General features: G+C 48.8%; 1 protein-coding gene across 2 annotated transcripts in view; it reads left to right on the forward strand.

The window, feature by feature from the left end:
- LAMC3 (laminin subunit gamma 3) overlaps positions 1 to 14,537 on the forward strand; it is a 61,447-nt gene that overhangs the window by 33,731 nt on the left and 13,179 nt on the right. For both annotated transcript variants that reach the window (XM_078382747.1, XM_078382748.1), the window contains 11 exons: positions 690 to 994; positions 1,429 to 1,559; positions 5,113 to 5,279; positions 5,973 to 6,161; positions 6,588 to 6,705; positions 7,072 to 7,170; positions 7,717 to 7,853; positions 10,074 to 10,190; positions 10,433 to 10,634; positions 11,385 to 11,491; positions 11,914 to 12,132. In XM_078382747.1, the coding sequence (XP_078238873.1) occupies positions 690 to 994; positions 1,429 to 1,559; positions 5,113 to 5,279; positions 5,973 to 6,161; positions 6,588 to 6,705; positions 7,072 to 7,170; positions 7,717 to 7,853; positions 10,074 to 10,190; positions 10,433 to 10,634; positions 11,385 to 11,491; positions 11,914 to 12,132 (1,791 nt within the window). The remainder of the gene's footprint in view (positions 1 to 689; positions 995 to 1,428; positions 1,560 to 5,112; positions 5,280 to 5,972; positions 6,162 to 6,587; positions 6,706 to 7,071; positions 7,171 to 7,716; positions 7,854 to 10,073; positions 10,191 to 10,432; positions 10,635 to 11,384; positions 11,492 to 11,913; positions 12,133 to 14,537) is intronic.

The raw sequence follows: 14,537 nt of genomic DNA on the forward strand, positions 1-14,537 counted from the left end.
AGCAGCGCCGGAGAGTCACGACAGCAGCCGGTGCTTTTCTTGGACGGAGCTGCTTTGTTTGTTGATCCAAGGAAGAAAACGTTTGAGGGGAAATAAATATTCCAGTTTAGATGGAAAAGATAGAGAGGGAGAGAAGCCGGTTGGTCTGGGTTTTCATTTCGTTTTGTTTTCATTTCTAGGAGGTTTGAATGGGGCTCATGGAGAGAATATCCAGGAAAGAATTAGAGGGATGTGTTATCTAGAGCTTTGGTTAAAATCCCTTTGCTGCGTAACAGAAGTACAGTTTTGGAAGAGATAGCCATGTTAGCCTGCTGATGTACTTTAGGCATGGGAAGACAGGATTTTGTGGGAAAGGCCATCATGCTTGGGAAGGTGGGAGGCAGCAGGAAAGGAGGAAGACCGCATATGAGATGGGCTTGCACCTTAAAGGAAGCCACAAGTGGTGACTTGAGAGCCTATTACAACTCATTTCCATCTGCTTCGTGCATTAACAAGCATGTTCTCAACACACGTGTTGAACGCATAATACTTGTTAATATAGGAAATCTGCATTGTTTGTCTCACTCTCTCCCATGCATACATGTTGTAATTGTTATGTCACCGCAGTCTTCATAGTTGTGCCCTAAATCTCAGGGCATCAGAAGCTGCTCTTCAGAACTTTTTCCTTCCTTCCTTTCTTTTTTTAAAAGGGAAGTCCTATGAGATCACCTACGTGAGGTTGAAATTTCACACCAGCCGCCCGGAAAGCTTTGCCATCTACAAACGGAGCCGGGAGGACGGTCCGTGGATCCCGTATCAGTACTACAGCGCCTCCTGTGGGAAGACCTATGGGAAGCCGGATCGCCAGTACCTGCGACCCGGCGAGGATGAGAGAGTGGCGTTCTGCACCGATGAGTTCAGTGACATCTCCCCCCTGAACGGAGGCAACGTGGCTTTTTCCACCCTCGAAGCACGCCCTAGTGCCTATAGCTTTGACCAGAGTCCCATTCTTCAGGTAAAAAAGTCTGCGCAGGAGCTCCTTGAATGGACAAGTGTTGACGAGCTAGAATAGCGCTGTGCCACTCTATCGACCAAGGCAGGCCCTTCGTTGCCCAAGGCATCGGTTCTCTTGCAATTCAGGGATGTGGGCAAGTCTTTGGGTCAAGCCTGACTCCTTGGAGGGCTAGATGGGTTCTGAGTCATGTCTTGAGTTCGAGCCATGGGGGGAGGGGAACCCTAAGTTGGGTCCAAGTCAAATCACTGGTGCCACTTCAGTCAGATTTGGCTTCGAGTCCTGCAGCTTGAGTCCCCGTTGCTGCTTAAATTGTTGGCTCCTCAGCATTTTTATCAGCCTCAGAGCTTCGGAAAAACCGTCAGGACCTCCTCCCCCATGGGGGGGCTTCCCTAGGCCTGGCGTGTCGCCCACACACTGATCTTGTGCCTCCACAGGAGTGGGTGACCGGCACGGATCTGCTGATCTCTTTGGACAGGCTCAACACCTTTGGGGACGACATCTTCAAGGATCCCAAAGTGCTGCAGTCTTACTATTACGCCATCTCAGACTTCTCTGTAGGGGGCAGGTGAGACTGACAGAGGAGAGGAGGGAGGGATGAGGATGATGAATGCCAGTCACAAAGCTTTCCTACTCTTTGAGGAAGCTCCTGCTATACGTCCAGTACCTTGGAGAGCTCATGGACAGTACAGGTCAAAGCTGGAGCGGGTCCGTTTCCATCACGCTGAGCGGATTCGGCAGAACAAAGGCACTGGGGGAGGGGTGAGAAGTAGGGATGGGATTTTTTTTAAAAAAATTCCTGTACTACAAAGCCTATAATTCTCCATTCTGTGAGTTCTGTGTCACAGACAGGCACCTAAATGTGGTTTCGGTTGAACGAAAGGCCTCAAACGGGAGACTCTGAGGCCGAGGCAGCCCTCGCTCTGCCTCGTGTCCCGTTCAGGAAGGACATTCCCATTGATCCGGGGAAACCAGAAGCTCGTAGGCAGAGCGAGGCCTCACGCGGCTTCAGAACGGCCCAGGTGAAGCGTTTCCTCCCAGGTTGGCTGCACGGTGTGTGTCCCTAATGCGTCCGCCTGCCAGGTAGGGCTCCCAGAATGGATAATTGTGGGTTTCGTAGCCCAAGAAATGCGTGGAAGGTGAACGTTTCTCAAGTTCTCCTACTCGCAGAGCGTCATCCGGGGAAGCCCAAGGTTTGCGTTGCTGAACATTTGCCTTTATAATAAACTGTGGAAAAGGGGAACGCACATGAAGAGTGTAAGAAAGAGCTGAGAGTGCTCATTAGCCACGCAATAGGGTCGTTTTGGGGGGGCTAACAAATTCATGGAAGCAAACATGTCTGGTTGGCTGGATTCCCAAGAGAAGCCCTCCGTACTGTGACATTTTGTTGCAGATCCACCTGTGATCGCCCTGATTCCAAGCTACGTCTCCCTCCATGAATTATTCAGGCTTTTAATAAAGTCAACATGCAGAGATGGGAACCATATACGCCTTTCCCAGTCGGCACTTCCTTGCAGGAAAGTCTTACCTCTGATCAGCCTCAGGCCAAATTAGGAAACATAAGAATACAATTTATTTATAAATAAATATAATAATAACCATGTGGTTTCATGTCAGTTGATGGATGCACTTCCCAGGGGTTTTTCCCTGGGAAATATATAAAATATTCTAAGACAGTTTGCTGGTCCCCCCTTCTGCTAGTGTTCTGAAACCGTGCAACTTACAGGGTGTTCATATTCAGTCTAAATAATACACAAATACATACATATTTGTTGTTGTTATTAATAATTCTATCCCCACCTTTCTACTGCCACGTAGTGTTCAAGGCAGCTCACAATCATCATAAAGCTCAATAAAACCAGATGGGAAATAGACCAACAGTAGTGTGGTTAAAATAAAACCTAACAAAACGTAGCCATAAAATCCAGTAAAATCAATAAGTCTGCAAACAGTTAATACGATCACTTGTAAAGCTCTGATTGTGAGACAGTTATCATTCTTTCAGTTTGGAAGCAATGTATAGTGTTGGTTTTTTTAAAAAAAAGATTAATCTGCCATAAAACTGTAGTTAAAATTCCTTTTTATTTCTACATCAGGTTTACTCTATACATATCTAAGTACGGATTGGCGTTAACTTTCCGTTTATAAAAATGGCAAGTGTTTTCTATGAAGATTCCCCTTCCTTTCCTTCTTTCTCTCTTTTGAATGCATTCAGCAATATTTTCCCCATCCAGAAACAGAAGATTTTTTAAAAATTCTTTAAAGTGATTTTTATGGTTAAGCACCCCGGGATGCTTTGAAGGAAGTGTGTGGGAGAATTAATAAATTAAGCAAACATGTTCTCTTGCTGGAGAGATGAGGGGGCGGGAAAATATGCCTCGGCTGCTTCCTCTCAGACTTTCCTCTCCTTCCATCCATCCATCCTTCCTTCCTTCCTTCCTTCCTTCCATTTATTCATCCATCCATCCATCCATCCATCCTTCCTTCCTTCCTTCCTTCCTTCCTTCCTTCCTTCCTTCCATTTATTCATCCATCCATCCATCCATCCATCCATCCTTCCTTCCTTCCTTCCTTCCTTCCTTCCTTCCTTCCTTCCTTCCTTCCTTCCTTCCTTCCATTCATTCATCCATCCTTCCTTCCTTCCTTCCTTCCTTCCTTCCTTCCTTCCTTCCTTCCTTCCTTCCATTCATTCATCCATCCTTCCTTCCTTCCTTCCTTCCTTCCTTCCTTCCTTCCTTCCTTCCTTCCTTCCTTCCATTTATTCATCCATCCATCCATCCATCCATCCTTCCTTCCTTCCTTCCTTCCTTCCTTCCTTCCTTCCTTCCATTTATTCATCCATCCATCCATCCATCCATCCATCCATCCATCCTTCCTTCCTTCCTTCCTTCCTTCCTTCCTTCCTTCCTTCCTTCCTTCCTTCCTTCCTTCCTTCCATTTATTCATCCATCCATCCATCCTCCCTTCCTTCCTTCCTTCCTTCCTTCCTTCCTTCCTTCCTTCCATTCATTCATCCATCCTTCCTTCCTTCCTTCCTTCCTTCCTTCCTTCCTTCCTTCCTTCCTTCCTTCCTTCCTTCCTTCCTTCCTTCCTTCCTTCCTTCCTTCCTTCCTTCCTTTTGTTAATCTAACCATATTGCTGAAATAACATGCCAGAGGAAAAAAGGAGCAGAGAGCAAAGGGCTCTTCTTAAAACCTCAACCACGACCACACTCAGTCTATATTTTCATCCTGCCCCAGACCTCTGGGTTGTGTTATTCCCCCATGCAGGCCCACCCTCAAGGCGATGACCCCAGCAGATGCCAAACAGCCCAGAGAGCTGGGATCCGGAGTCAAGGTTAAGTGCACATGAAAAAGCACCAAGACGCCCTATCGCGTGATTTATGATGTTCCACCCGCTCCAACTTTGTGTGTCCTTTGGAGGGGAAAGATACGTTTTATGAATCTCCCACAGATGCTGAGGCAGCCCATAATAAAACAGAATAAATTAAAGAGGTCAGTTGATAGGAGCAGGACGCAAACAGCCCACCCACAAAACCCTTGTCCTTTAATACACTGAGAAAAAAATGTATAGTATTATGGAAGCAAGGACCGGGTGAAAGGGAGCATTGAAATTTGGGTCTCCAGATGTTCTTGAACCAAAACGCCTGGAAGCTTTCACCACTAGCTCTGCTGGCCCGGATTTCTGGGAGTTGCAGTCCAGGAACATGTGATTAGGAAGGACTGCTTTAAGGGGTGTCTTGTTAGGGAGAGAGGCTTTTTTGAACCCCACGTGGAGATGGTTGTGGACTAAACTTTTCCTATTCCAAGCCTATGCTTTCACACCATAGAGCAGTGGAGACTCCTGACTCTTGATTTCTAGGGGACAATGAACGCGCGCTACTATTTACTCCAGATTTTACTGGAGCTCTCCAAAGTGCTGAAATTTGTCCCCAGAACCGGTTCAGCCGTTTTGGTAGACTCAACCTTGGAAATGGATTCAGGGTGAGGGTTTTTGCCCTGTGGGAGTTTTCTGGAGGCTGTGTGAAGCAATGGAGGGTTGAAGAAATATTGAGGTAGTACAAGGCTGAAGAGGACTTGCCTTGCTTTGGGGGTGTCTTCTCTTCTTGGGGTCTTGCGTAGGTGCAAGTGCAACGGCCACGCTAGCGAATGCATCCCAAACGAAGCCGATCAGCTGGTCTGCCTCTGCCAGCACAACACCACCGGGGTGGACTGCGAGAGGTGCCAGCCGTTTTATCAGGACCGTCCGTGGGCACGAGGAACGGCCGAGTCTGCCAACGAATGCCTCCGTAAGTCATATGTACGCTTCTCCCTTGAATTGCATGAGTTTGAACAGCGCCGTTTGGTTTGGACATTAGGACCCCCTTATCCGCGGGATCAATATCCGCTGATAGTGGCAGTGGCTCTAGATTCGCTCTCTGCTGTGAAGCTAGAGCCACGACCAAACATTTTAAGCTGATCCAGTTTTGGCAATTGAGTGTGGGTCTGCACACGCATACGTATGTGTGCATCACATGTGCCTGAAGATTGGCAGGAAGGATTCCCCAGAAGTGTTGCACTTGGGACGGAGTGTCGCATATTGCCCAGAAGACAACTCCAAAAAATGTGCAGGCTTGGGCCTTCTCGATGTCCCTGCGTTTTCCAGCCGGCATCATCAGCGATCAGGGTGAAGGGTTAGGGTAACCACTCTTGATTTTGCACGAGTGGCCTATCCACCCCGGCTTTTAGTCCAAACTTTCAAGGACCTGTCCGAGCCGAACTTATTTTAGAGACAGAGATCAGCACCTTAGAGAGCTCCTTCAAGTTCGGACCAGAACTGGGGTCCTTGAAAGAGGAAACGGTCGGCCTCGTTTGGGGCAGAGTTGTGGGCGCTGCGGTCCAGAATACCTGCGTTGACCAAGGTGGGGAGAACCGGCTCCGAGAGGTTGACTCTCGTTCCCCTTTTGGGGGTTCCCCCCCCTCTCTTAATGATCTCTACGCAGCATGCAACTGCAGCGGCCGGTCGGACGAGTGCTTTTACGACTGGGAGCTCTACCGCAGCACCGGGCACGGGGGCCATTGCCGGAACTGCAGGGAGAACACGGCTGGCCCCCATTGTGAGCACTGCCGCCAGAACTTCTACCGCTGGGACGCCCAGGTGGCCTGTCAGCCCTGCAACTGTAACCCCGCAGGTGGGTAGTTTTGGGGAGCCCGGAAGGTGACGCAGAGCTCTGGGTTGTCTTCGAGGGGCGCCCCTAACATGCTTTTTGCTGTTATGCTTTGTTGTTCTTTTGACATAATAAATAAACAGCAGTTTATTTACTAGGATCCCCCGTATCCACAGGATCAGCATCCGCTGATTCACTTATCCACAGTGTGAAAATACAAAAAGAAAAATCCTAGAAATATATCTGTCTAAAGATGACGTTACCAGAACTGGCCACTAGTGGGAGCCAGAAACCATGCTATCTGTAGCATTCGCTATTTAATATAGCGTTTCCTACCATCCACGTTTTTCAGCATCCACAGGGTGGGGCTTGGAATCCGTCCCATATATCTGTGGGAACATGGGGGTCTGATAGACTCGAAGATCTCCTACATCTCCTTTGTCTCCTCAGGTTCCTTGAACCCCCAGTGTGACAGCTCAGGCACGTGTGAGTGCAAAGACACCGTGACCGGCTGGAAGTGCGAGCGTTGCCAAGAAGGGTTCCACTCTCTCAGCGAAGGCGGGTGCAGGTGAGGCAGGGGTAGCGCCGCAAACCTGCTCTGATTTGAGGCCAAACATTGAACGGACTATAGAAGAGGCTGGCTTTATATATGGGGTAGGGCTCTGCATCGTAGGGAAATCCTACGGAAGTTCACACTCAAACCCGGACGGGACCAACCCCTTCTGACACTCCAGAGTGACTGGGCTGTACTGCTCCTCACCGGCTTTTCCTCCGCAACCATTTCCCTTCTCCTTGGCCATCCTCTTGGCTGCACCCTCGTTTCTTTTCGTGCCAACTCCGGCGCCTGGGCAACCTTCCCCCCCCACCGCCGATCCTTCTTGAACAGCGCCCTTGGCCGTAACCCTGCCTGTCTCCTTGGTCTCCTTCCTCGCAGGCCTTGTTTGTGTGACCCAGCTGGCAGCGTGGGCGCGTGTGACGCTAACACCGGACGGTGCGCGTGCAAGGAGGAGGTGGAAGGGTCCCTATGCAACAGGTGAGGTCCATGCCTACCTTTCCCCGTTCCTGCCCTGTGAACCCTTCCGTCCCTATGGTCTCCGGGGCTCTTGACTAATTTTACTTCCACTTCCGTTCCTCACTTTGAGAACACGGAGCCTTCCTGCTCCTCCCCAAAATCTCCTGTCTTTAGATCAGAAGCTCCTGCCACTCCTCTCAGTTCTTTTTTTCCTTCAAAAATGGTTGTTTTTCACTGAAGATACAAGTTTGTGGTCTGTTTCAGTGTACGTTAGGAAGAGGAACGGTGGGAAGCGGCAGCCTTTTCCCTCGCCCTGTTCAACCCTTCAGAAACCCAGGGGGTTGACCACAAACCATCCAACGATGGGCAGAGGTGGGGAGAGAGGAGCGAGGGGAGGAAGGGGCTGCCTCACGGTGGATTGTAATGGAAGTTGAGGTGCAAATCAAACCCCCAGCCATGCCAAAACACCCTGATTCCACTTGCCGGCCCAGTTGGGGCTGAAGATCGATGCTACATAAAAGTAAGCTCTTCTCTGTTGGTTCGCCGTGACATGGATTCTCTCTTCAGGTGCCGACCGGGGAGCTTCAACCTTCAGCCCGACAACCCGGCCGGCTGCACCCGCTGCTTTTGCTACGGCCACTCGACGGCCTGCACCGCGTCCTCAGGATACGAAATCCATCCTGTCCTCTCCAACTTCAGCGAAGGTAGCTGGGAATGTTTTCTGCGGTTACATCAACATAGCGAAGCCACATCCATTTGGCACCACTTTTAACAACCTAAACGGTTGGGAGTTTTGACAACCTCGCGTGCTGCCTTTAGTAGGGTTTGGCTGAGCGGGATCTTTCTGGGGTGGCGGGGGGGGAGAAGACTGTCATTCTGTCCAGCCCTAACCCATTGTTCCCTCCTGCCTTCTGAATTCAAAGAGAGCCACACCTCTATGCTATGTACTTTTTCCCTGTCCTGAGTCTGCTGAAAGCAATGAGTCTTTTGAGGTCCGTTGCTGAAAGCATTCATGTCTGTCTGTTTGCTGTTTCATCCGTTCAATTGTAAGTAAGGAAACCTTTTATTCTTTCTCCTACTAATGTCTCAGGGTGAGTTACTGAGACTGTAAGTGCCAGTTAATGAGAAAAAGAAAGGTGGGCTCCTCTGGTGAACTTGACGCTATTCTGCTACACTGCCAAGGGCTTCTGGGAGCTCCTTCTGGCGGGCGGGTGTGTCACACCCTGCGTCCTTTTTGCCCTAAATGATTTGGCATTAAGTTCCCCGAAAGGTCCCTGTCAGCTTTCCAGCTCAGCCGATCTGCCAGGCTGCGTCGACCCTCTTTGGACCTTGTCCCAGTCGGCCTGCAGAGGGGAGAAACCAAGCCATGGCAGGCTAGTCTCCCCCAGAGCATCCTTGCCAACATGGAAGGAAAGAATCCGCTCCCAAATCCATGGATGGCTTGTAGAGAGACCCATTGCAAAACGATTCGAGGACTGGGAAAGGCAGCTGTGTCAACCTGCCTGCAACGTTTATTTTCGTTCTAAGCCACAGGCGGCCAGACTTTCGCTGTTATGTTTAGGGGGAAAGAAGTGGGGAGGGAGGAGAAACACAGCTGGGGATCCCAAATAAATTTAGTGGCCTATTAAAACTTTGCGTTGAAGTCTACCTCCTGCTTTCCCTTCAGCGTTTTGTTTATTCTCCAGCCGGAAAGGCCCTCTTGGTGAACCCGGCTGAAGACCGCAGTGGCTGAGAGTTTGCTGAGCCACTGGCCCGGCATGCAGGAATCTGGGGGGAGTGGACGACCCTTGCTCACATGCCCCCCCCCGTTGCAAAATACCTCCCTTTGCCAAGAGGTCCAGGAGCTACAACCTGGACCCCTCCAAACGCATTCAATCCCCACCCACCCTACTATGCCAGTAGCTGGGGTTACTGCTTCCCTGAGTATCTCTTCTGATTTATGGACCATAGGTATCCTAATTTGACCTTAGCATCACCCTATGTGTGTGCTTTTCTCTCTCTCTTTTTTTTTTTTAAAGAAGAAGTAGGGGGTGGCATGAAATGTCATCCTATTAAAATCTCCACTGATTATATTTAAAATAGAATGTGAATTGCCACATTAATTTTAATGCATTCCCCGAGTTTGTCTTGAAACTGGCCTTTTAGACTGTGTAATTGCTCGGTGCGTGAACGGCAGATGGTTTCTGCTTGGCCACTTAAGGGCAAAGTCTTAGAGCGCTCGGATAATTGTATTTTTTGAAAAAACCCAAACGCTCCCGGTTCCCAGTACAGCATGTAGTTAAAGGTGCATCGTCTGGAGCTTTCTGTGAGTGAGAGGTTATTAGATACTGCTAGGTACCGATTTCCCGTTCAAACCACCGGCCGGCCTAGATAAGTGGTTTTCTTGCCAGACTCTTGCAGTCGGTGGAGTGGAAGTCAGAGAAGCCAACCATTGGCAGAGAATGTATCAAAAACTGGAGAGAAGAAAAAACATACCTTGCTCTGTAATTAGAAAAGTGTGCACTAGGGGGTGCCGGTCTCATTTTGGGGCAGTTGACTTATTCAGTCATATGCATTCTCGCATTTTCTTTCTTCTCCTCTCCCTGAAATACCCAGAGTGTAAGGAGGCTGGGAGTTCAGCCAGAGAGGGAGAATGACTTGCCCCTTCGCCTTGGGAAGGCAGGCAGGTTGGAATAGGGCTGGCAGGTGTCACGGACAGAGCATCAGACAAAGGCTCTGGAGGCGAGGGTTCAAATCCCCGCACCGGCGCGGAAACTCACCAAGGGGGACGCGGGTAAAAGCCTCCCTTCGATTCATCCCATGCCTCAGAATCCTTCGTAGGATCGTCAGGACTTGGAATCAACATCGCAGGGCGCAAGGGAACCCAATCCCTTTGTGTCCCCTGTTTGTTCGCTTCCCATTTTCTGTGTCTTTCTCTGAACCAGGGCCCGAAGGCTGGAGAGCAGAGGACCCCGATGGGAAACAGACGCAGCTTCACTGGTCTGACGGAGAAATCTCTGTGGAGCAAAGCAGGCAGAAGAGGGTGGATTTTTTGGCTCCAGGTATGGCGTTCCCAAACGGGAAGGTGGGGTCCTTTTTTCCCTCCCCCTCCCCAAGACAATGTTGTCAGTTCGAGCTGAGCCTGTTTCCCAGATCCGTCTCCCACGGAGGGACAAACTGGCTTCACAGATAGCCCATGAGTCGAAGCTAAGACCCGTTGGCCCATCAGAGATGCCCTTCCAGCCTCCGCGGGGCATCAGAAATCCATTTGCTTTCCTTTCCTTTCTACCCGCCCAATTCACAGCGAAATTCCTCCACGACCAGCGTTTCAGCTATGGGCAGCTGCTCTCGGTGGTCTCCCTTTTCGAAGCGGATACGGCCATTTCCTATTCTTTCCCCCTCCGGCTGGTTTTGGAAGGAGACGGTCTCCTGGTATCGGCGCATCACAGTGACATGAGAAGCACCGGGAATGACACATGCTGCGAACATCGCACGGCGACATTCAGGTATCTTCCTTCCGATACCCTTTTTCGCTCGCCCTTCTGACGAGCGGAGATGTCTCCTGTCGCAAACTCCTTAACATTCCCGAGGGTGGAAGCGGGCGAGAATAGCAGCTACCAGATGGGAAGTAAAAAACAGGACGAGCTGCCATCAACCTAGGTACCTATTTTCATTTGAAATTAAAGTGTTGTCATTAAAACATGTTTGATTTGATGGCTCGTTTGATCGATTCAGTTTTACATCCTGCCTTTCTCCCAACCCTGGGGATGCAAAGCGGCTCACGATATGATTTAAAAAAAACCCAGAGAAACTAAAAACAAAGTACATAATAGAATAAAAGACAGTTTAGCAGCTTATTGCATTAGCCATAAAAACAACGCACAGCCGCTTCTTCAATGCACTTTTATTCAATGAACTCTTAGTTACCAACAAGAAAGAAATTTCCCTGGTCAGTCCTTCTGGAAGGAGGTATAAATCACTCCTAAATGCTCCTAAATCCAGAACTGCTGGATAGCTCGGTGGTTTGGACGCCTGGCTGTGGATCCAAGCGGTTGGGAGTTTGATTCCCCACTGCTCCTCCTTGACTGGATGATCCATAAGGGTCCCTTGCAGTTTTAAGATTATTCTTATTAGTAGGCACTAGGGCCTAAAAGAAAAACAAGAAGAAGCCAGGTTCAAGGTCTTATAGTTTAGGCGATGAGATCTCTGTTTATTTGCTCTGCCTGCGCTTCAAATTCTGGACTGCTCTCCCACAGGCTTCAAGAGGGAGAGATGCAGCCTGCTCTGTCAGCTTTCCAATTTCAGCGCCTGCTCTCCAACCTGACGGGGCTTCGGATCCGGGCGGAAAGCAACCACAGTTGGAGTAAGTCATCAGAAAAACGGTGAAACTAGCAAAAAACCCCACAAAACCCTAATTCTTTGCTGAAACTTAAGAGAAACTTCCTAATCGTGAATTGACCGCTTTCGGAGCTGATGGGGTCTTCTTCGCTGGAGGGGTTTTAGCGAAATTCTGTTTAAATGCTCCAGAGCATTCCGGCAGAACATTTTATATCCCCAAGACTCTGTCGGATGGGGCTGTCCTGTTCCAGGGGTATCAAACTGCTGCATTTTGTGTAAAAAAAAGAATCGCTCTTGATCAGTTACCTCATTCCACAGATTGCAACCCGGGGGTCGCTTTGTTTTTGCGATGCGCAAAGACTGACATTCACGAGCATCCTTGCTTTTGAACGATGCTTGAGCCTTATTCCTCTGAACCCCCCCCCCATTTCTCTCCCTTTCCTGCAGGACGGATTTCCTTGAAGGAGGTCCGACTCGTGTCTGCCCGCCCGGGATTCTCCCCGCCTGCCCTGTGGGTAGAAGACTGCCTCTGCCCCCGAGGTTACGTGGGCCAATTTTGCCAGTCCTGCGCTCCGGGCTTCAAGCGGGAAGCGCCCTTCGGAGGTCCCTTGACCAGCTGTGTTCCCTGTTCTTGCAACCAACATGGCGACTGTGATCCTGACACAGGTCCGTTCTGTCTCTGCCTATTCATAGATTCTGAGAATGATGGAGTTGGAAGGGGTCTAACAAGGCCATCGAGTCCAACCCCCCCCCAAGAATTCAAGTCAACGTCTGTCCGAAAGAGGGTTGTCTGTTTTTATCTTGAGCGCCCCAATGTTGGCGCGCTCGCCACCTCCCAAGGTCGCAGGTTCCATTCTCATACTGCTCTAACCGTTAAGAAGTTTTTTGTATTAGCCTAAATCTGGCTTCCTGTAGCCCATTATTTATGCACCCTGCACTCTGGGATGATCGAGGACAGAGAACAGGGCTAAGATCACTGATTTCACAGTGTCGATGAATCTTCTGTTGTTCAGTTTTGTTCCGCCTCCGGACCAAAAATTCATCCTGAAATTTACCTTACACTGTAGTTTACCTCTGCCTATGATTTTTCTCGTTCAACAAGCTGATCAGCGCCCATTTATCTCCAGAGGCCCATGGAGCTTTCTAATTACTGGGCAATTACACTGTAAATTGCTCGTAATATAGCTGCATGATTTTATCATCTTAGAGGAGGTGGGGAATGGCACTTGAAACTACAGGACCCCGTTCGGGAAAGGAAAATGCCTTCTAATATGGCATCTGTGTGGGTGTGGGTGATGTCATGGGCCTCCCACATTTGGAAAAGATTCCTATGTGGATAATAATCTCCTAACATTTCAAAGGGAAGTTTTCATAAGCATACCAAGAGAGAGAGAGAGAGAGAGAGAGAGAGAGAGAGAGAAGCTGCGCTACCAAGAAGAACAGGACAAACATCTTATTCCATTTTAAGCAGTTTTAATTAACAACACTGTTAATGGAGCATTGACTCATATTGTAGCTGATACACGTCTAACCGTATCAGTTTTTTCCCCACCCTCCAAGCGATGCCAGGCTCATCTTGAGTCCTACACGGTGTCAAACCCATGTCTTGCTATGATGCTTTCCTTACTTTTGAGGGGCTAAACTTGGGTTGCGGCACGCAGTGGTCAGACAAGGAGCAGCGGCCGACAAAATGTCTTTACCCCACAACGTTATGGTGGAAGATCTTCCCAGTGTCCCTGTTTAGGAGCAGGACAGGTGGCCCCGAGTTCCCTGAAATGAATTTTCCATTGGCTGCACAAGATAATAGTCTCTGTGTTTACTTTATTTAAAAAACCCATACAAAGTTTGGGACTTGACTCCATAATACAAGTCACTCAGTGTCTGTCTGTTTTTATGTGCATTTAGGACTTACTCTGTTCCAAATATGTGACTCCACCGCAACCATGCCCTGAGGTTGCCAGGATGCTGCGGATGCTCTAGTTTCTCTCCTTCCGACATCTGGATTGTTCTCTTCCATTTTAGTGCAAGTTGTGTGTGTCCCCCCCCCCCAGTAGAAGCTTCTTCTTCCAAGCTTTGTTCCTCTGGTGAAATAAAAATCGCACTGTCTTTTTGAGTTCAGCCTTTCCTCTCCCTCCACCGACAGGCTTTTTCTGTTATGGGTTTCCACCACATCTGGTCTCGCTTTTGGGTTTTGAAGAAACCCTGGCTACAGTTCTCAGGCTTTGATCTCTCGGCTCTCGTTTCCACCCGCCAGGCCGTGCATCCACCAGAGAGAGAAGCTTCCTGGGCTTTCTCTCTCCCTCCTCTCCCTGCACAAGGCCTGTTCTTTCTTCTTCCTTCAGATGTTCTTTTCTCCGCCCTTCTGTCACTCCTTTTCTGGTACACCTCCAAAGCAAAACAGCTTCTGTTCCCGTCTTGTCTCTTCTGGTTTCCACGATAGTACTAAACGGTCCTTTAGGAAAATTGCTTCCAAGTGGTGCTCTCCCCCAACTACTCCCAACTTGGCTTCTTTAATATACAGTAGGACCCACATATATTTCCATGAAGTCATTACCAGAACTGGCCACTAGAGAGAGCCAGAGACCATGCTACGTATAGCGTTTGCTATTATCCACAGATTTCAGTATTCGCGGAGGGCTTGGAACCCATCCCCGGCGGATCTGGGAGGTCCTGCTGTACTGCAGAAGGAGAAGGAGGAAAAACAGCATTGGTACCATTATACAGAAAATAATGTTAGATAACCACATTCAGTAATAGGACTCTCGAGCTGTAGTCAACTCATTTTCAAAGTAGCTAATGAAAAGGAGTCATTATATCTGTTTCTTCTGGTGTTTAATAAAGGAAGCTGTAGCTTTCTTTAAAAGAGTTAATGCAATTTGATCAACCACTCTGTAATCGCTAAAAGATGCAATTTAATGACATACAATTTCATTCTTTGTTTTCCTCTCTTGTTTCTTCTTCCGTATCCATTTTTAACAGCACAAAACTATTGATATTTAATAGGTTTTCGTGCGTGTGTAGTGTATGTGCGTGCATGTTGTTTTACAGAAGAAAATTGTGATGGATTTTGT

This window comes from Pogona vitticeps, chromosome ZW-PAR (assembly GCF_051106095.1).
Source record: "Pogona vitticeps strain Pit_001003342236 chromosome ZW-PAR, PviZW2.1, whole genome shotgun sequence".
NCBI classification, from domain to species: domain Eukaryota; kingdom Metazoa; phylum Chordata; class Lepidosauria; order Squamata; family Agamidae; genus Pogona; species Pogona vitticeps.